Consider the following 6,183-nt stretch of genomic DNA (forward strand, 5'->3'; position numbering starts at 1 on the left):
GGAAGAATATAATAGACCATCAAATGTTTTTAAGGTGTTGTCCCAGTGCAATCTAAATTTTTTTCCGTCAATTTCTTATTTATTAAATGCGTTGGGAACTTTGCCTGTATCAACATTAACACCTAGAAGGACATTTTTAACTTAAAAATGCCTAAAAACTTTTTTAAGAAACAGAACCGGACAAGAAAGATTAATAGGACTAATCCTTATGAGTTATGAGTTATGACTTATGAGTATACATAGAGATATTAAAATTGACACTGAAGAAGCTATCAAAAGATTTTCAAATAGGTACTTCAAATTAAATTAAATTAGTATAAGTAGTAGCATATTATACTACGTTATATATTTATATATATATATATATATATATATATAACGTAGTATATATATATATTAAACTTGTATACTAGAGTATAATAAATAGTATAATAAAATATAATTAACGTAGAAATATAAGATAATAATGTACGTGGTTGTCTACCAAAATTTAAAAAAAAATGTCATGTTCTTTAAATAATTTAAATAATAATTTTATAATTTTATATTTTATTACATGATATAACATATTTATATTCTTGACACTGACTGTACTCATGTCACAGACTGTACTTTTGAATAGTTCGTCCACAAAACGGAATTATTCAAAAGTAAATTGTATAGATACAAAATATTAGTTTTAAGTTTTTAATATTTTAGACCTAGTCACGCCTTTAGATTATAGCTGAGACTCAACTTACCGCTTTCAAAATGGGCGTATCCTAGTTGGGTTATGATAAAGATAAAAGATAAAACTACATATTAGATCCGACTATAAAAACGATAACACACAAGTTAGGTCCGACTATAAAAACTATGAAAACATAATAGTATTACAATAGTATTGATAATATAAACCTAACTTATATCAATTTATTGAAGTCTTAAAAATTATAAAAATCGAGTTACATAATAATAGGAAGTGGGCAGAACAAGAGAAAATTCTTTTATTTAAGAAAAAATGTCGAAAAATTAATGATTAAACTAAATAGATTTAAATTTATAAAAGCTCTATCTTTTACATTTTTACCAACCATGTACACTTATTTAACCATTTTATACCACTGTATGTATATTTCTATACCATTTTATAATTATTTACTATAAATTAGAAACTTTTATATATTAACATTTTTAATCATACCTGTGTTCAAATTTATAGATCTCTGACAGTCCTAAGTCTGTAAAAATGAAAAGGAATATGTTTTTTCCATGAACCCAACTAGAGTAGTACCTGTAAAATTGTGGGACCCAACTAGTATACTACCTGAAAATCACCAGGACCTAACTAGATTAAATAAGGATCTTGCGGACTCAACTAGTAAACGCCGTTCAATATGAACACAAATTATCACGAACCCAATTTACCTAGCCCCGTTACTACGATTTCTCAAAGAAATTTTAATGGATTGGTTAGTTGGTCCGCCGGTCTTTTATACCTAGCTGCTTCATCGGAGATCTTGTGTGTTTTGTGACACGAGACCACAAAAGTGCAACGCCGATGAAACGCATAATTAATTATAATAATAAAGAAAAGATACAATGACGATGTGAATAATAACAAAATAATAATATCTGCACTTATCGCACGCAGCACAAACAAATATATAAAATTATTATAATTATAATAATAATATGGATAACTGTAATCAAATACTAGTAATACTGTAATCAAACATGTTTATACTCTATTGATGCAAGTTACTGAGTTTGTACATCAATTTCTTATTGATACCTAATTAATAATAATAATAATAATACAAATACATTTTTTATTGTTCTTATTAAAAACTGTAAATTAATTATTAAATGTATTACTTGTCTTATATCAAACTTTGGTTTTCTTGTTCTTAATGTTTCCAATTCTTTCAATGATGTTAAAAATTATCAAAAATACTTAAAAAGTAATTTTATTATATTAACTTTTAAACTTAGGGTATTCGCAACATTGTTAATATAATTGAGACAGGTCACAATTATATTGATTTTAATGAACGATGCTGCACGGGTGCTAAGCCATATGTAAAACAGTAAAACAGTTCGGCTCCCATGTAGTGAGGTCACAAAGTAAAAAAAGTCACAATTATATTTTAGTGGATTAATATTGAAAACATGTAATATATTGAGCCTTACTAGCTGATAATTAAATGTATTAAAACAATAATAAAAACTACATTTTTTCGAATAAAGACGGGATATTTGAGTAGAAATTAAATTGTTTTTTCATAATGGTAATTTGTGTACACTTAGGCCAATTAGGCAACCACTACGATTTCGGGGCCTATGTCGACGTTTGTTATCATTGACTGTCCCGTATTGTCATATAGAGTATTTGGCGTACTGACAGAATTGATAAATATTGGTAGATCTTCTTAAAGCTTAGACACTACAAACACGCATGCCCTCTAGTACGAGCACGCATAATTACATGCACGTAGAATGTAGATGCGCATCCCCACCCTTTCACTATAAACCGTAATAAGAGGAGTGGTCGCTGTTCAACTAGTAACAGTGAACAGTCAGCCACGTCTAATTATCCGGCACTACTCGCATTAAACCGCCATCAACAAATATTCCTTTTTCCTTACTGCGTCAAACCAAAATTCAAAGATGTCTATGTGCATCACCCAACCGTACATCCAATGTGTAGGACTGATGATATTCATCGCCGTACTGCTTATCACTGGTGTTCAAGGAAAAGGTATCGTATTAAAATTATTATGATTTAAATTTAATTTTAAGAAGATGTCGCACCCGCATCTGTTGTCTCCGTCTTACACGCGTACGATATATAGACAAAACGCGTCTACGCAGTTTGAGTAGAACTAGCTCAATTTTGGTTCTAGAGTAAATATACCTATTATAAAACTAAAATATGATAATATTTCTGAGGGCAAGATACTGAGTTTTTTTTAAAAAATTTAAATTTTGAAAAGAAAGATTATTTAAACATTTTTAAATGTTCGATAATTCTAAACGGTTATAATGAACGTTATATTGAGAATAATGGAAAAAACTCAGCGTCTTGCCTTCTCAAATATTATCATATTTTAATTTTATTATAGGTATATTTACTCTAGAACCAAAATTGAGCGAGTTCTACTCAGACTGCGTAACGTGTTTGTTCTATGTCGTACGTTTATAAGACGGAGACAACACAAGCAGGTACGCCGTCCTCTTAAGATTATATGAATATCCTACCTCTATATTATAAACAAATTCACAATACTAATTAAGACATAAAAATCAGTATAATAATGTTTCTTTTTTCCTTTTTTTTTTATCGAAGATATGGGTATTAATTTAATATTTTTTATTACACTTTTAGAATAGTTTTATGTTTGATTGTTTGTCCATCTATCATTCGCAGACGGGTGGATGACGATTTGTTCATAATTTGTACGATTAGATATTATTTATACCTACTTATTATAAATATTACTAATTATACAGTTGAGTGGTTTTCAACTTAAACGTTCAATTTTTATCTAAAATATGTGTATTTTTCAACATTGAATGGATGGTCGATGACGATAACATTTTAAATTTCATATACGAACTTATATCATTGTTTAAACTTAACCTCCAAAGACGTATTGACTGTATTATTAATTTATATTTTTTTTCTTAAGATGAGAGATGTCGTCAACCGGTTACAGAAAATTGTAATGCTTCAGAGTCGTATATCGATGGTTGGAAATTTACCGGGTGGTACTACCACGAGGAGTTAAGAGTGTGCCGACCTTTATATACGCCGAATGGATGGCACACTTGCCCGGAAAACTATGAACTACCCGAGGCCAGAGAAATGTGCGAAGACTTATGCGGTAAGTTGCATGATGTTAGAGTTTTGGGGTTGGGTAACCATAATATTGATAATCTACACATTTATTTACCTCCTCTATTCTGTGGATTATCTGCAGCGCATAGATAATATATATTTGTATGTATATCAAAATTTAAACTTAAAATGTATATACAAAATTAATTTGTCTTGACGGTAAATTTTTTTTTTATGAAGTTATATGAAATTATAAAATACCTATTGATTTTTTTATGAATTTCTAAGCACAATTAATTGTAATACTCTCGAGATTTTACAAATTGTATCGAAATTCTAAATTCAAACACCTATGGTGACTATGAAATTCAATATTTGTTTATTTGCATTTGAAAATCTTATATGAAACATGGAATTAAATTTTCAAAAAATTATTATTTATTAATGTATGGTATTTGTTTATATTTCTTTATATAGCTGACACGTGCTACAGGACCAACGGTATGCTGGGCGTTTGCATGTCCAATGAAATATGCAGATTTTCCAACGATAAAAAGCCTCCAGCACTCTATCCATGCGGCGATTACAGCTTAAATTGCTGTGCCAAAGCATCTGACAATGAGTTGAAATCATTCCCCGGGCTTGTATTTGATAAAGGTGGGATCGTCTTCAGAGCAGTCCGTAAAAATCTCAGTGATCCAGGATATGGTTATGAGGAATTTACTTACATCTACTATTTACCGTATTATATAAATGACAAGGGTAAACGTTATAATTAATACTTTATCATACTATATATAATATATTATATATTATATTTTGCATTTATTTTATTTAATAAAAATAAAATACATGATACATTTTATTATACATAAAATACTTGACATTATCATAAATAACGGGAGTAACCCGTTTCCACTAAACGTGGAACTTTCACTTTCCCCTACCAATACCGGTTTCTACCAAAAAATATGTACCTTTCTCTTTTCCACCAATATCCGTTTTCACCAAATGAGAACCACCTCACTTAATCATGTTTTTATCAAAACTATTTGTATAATACGCTTATATTAAAACCTTTAATACGGTAATAAGTTTATTTAACATACTAATTCTGGGTTGAAAAAATGATATATTATGGCATACTTAGCCATGTATATTGTATTCATATGATATTATATACCTATATAATTGATTATTGTATATATTTTTTTAAATTTTATAATATACTTTTCGTGAGTTTTTAGTATTGATGTAAATTGTATACAATATATATTTATAAATATACACATATAATCAATGTATATTGTAAGTTAATCATATTTGATATGTTAACCGTTATCATACTTACCTTTTATGTCGATTAACCTAAATAATATTTAACGGGATTATATTTTATGAACAAGCGAAAAGGTTGCACAGTTTAAATTGTGAATTACAACTGTTTGTGTTAAAATAATACGTGTTGTACCTTTTAATATTGGCGTAATATACAATTGTTTTGGTGAAAACGTAGTCAATATCTAATTTGGTGGAAACGGATATTGGTGGAAAATGGAAATGTCCATTTTTAGTGGGAACAGGTACCGCCTTAATTCAACTTATACTGTCGATGTATTTATTTTATATAAATTGTTTATTGTACTATAATAGATCAAATAAAAATATATATTGATACTTATTGTTATTATTTATTTCATTACTTAAAGTCATGCATTTTTTATCTTCTTAACACAATAATATGTTCTTTAAAAATATATTTTGTATAATTAAGACAATCGTTAAGTACATGAGCTCGAGGATATAACCAGACCTATATTTGAACCAAAGATAAATTATCTTATGATAATTAGAAAATTATACGTAGGTACATATTATAAACATTATTCAGTATTCTAATATAAATATATAATACAATGGTATACTATTTATATATATTATATAAATATAAATAGGTAGGTATACTTTTGTTTATTCACGTCTACGTTGTCTTATAACATTAGATGTTTTTAATGTTTTTATGTCTGAATTTTTAGCCAATTTTTATTAATTATTTATTTTATTTGATGTAAAAAATCTTTTAGCTTCCTATTATACTATTATTTATAATTATAATTTATTTTATTTATGAAAAATAAAATGTATATATTTTATTTAAAAAATAATAATTTCATAGTAAATTATTAACTTTAAAACAAAAATAAGGGGAAGATGTCCGCATCAAAAATATATATGGGGGAAATTGCCTACCACACCGAAAACAGTCGGGGGAAAATGTCCATTTGCCCATAAAGAAATACCTATCGACATCATGACGATGTCATAAATAGATTTTCTCGACAGAAGCAAAGGAGAATGAAAAT

General features: G+C 27.9%; 1 protein-coding gene across 1 annotated transcript; it reads left to right on the forward strand.

The window, feature by feature from the left end:
• The first annotated feature begins 2,593 nt into the window (after positions 1–2,593).
• LOC132927486 (uncharacterized) lies at positions 2,594–5,497 on the forward strand. The gene is made up of 3 exons (XM_060992027.1): positions 2,594–2,740; positions 3,672–3,866; positions 4,298–5,497. The coding sequence occupies exons 1-3, from the start codon at positions 2,650–2,652 to the stop codon at positions 4,597–4,599; spliced, it is 588 nt and encodes a 195-aa protein (XP_060848010.1). The 5' UTR covers positions 2,594–2,649; the 3' UTR covers positions 4,600–5,497.
• The last annotated feature ends 686 nt before the right edge of the window (positions 5,498–6,183 follow it).

The sequence above is a fragment of the Rhopalosiphum padi genome, chromosome 3 (genome assembly GCF_020882245.1).
Source record: "Rhopalosiphum padi isolate XX-2018 chromosome 3, ASM2088224v1, whole genome shotgun sequence".
NCBI lineage: Eukaryota > Metazoa > Arthropoda > Insecta > Hemiptera > Aphididae > Rhopalosiphum > Rhopalosiphum padi.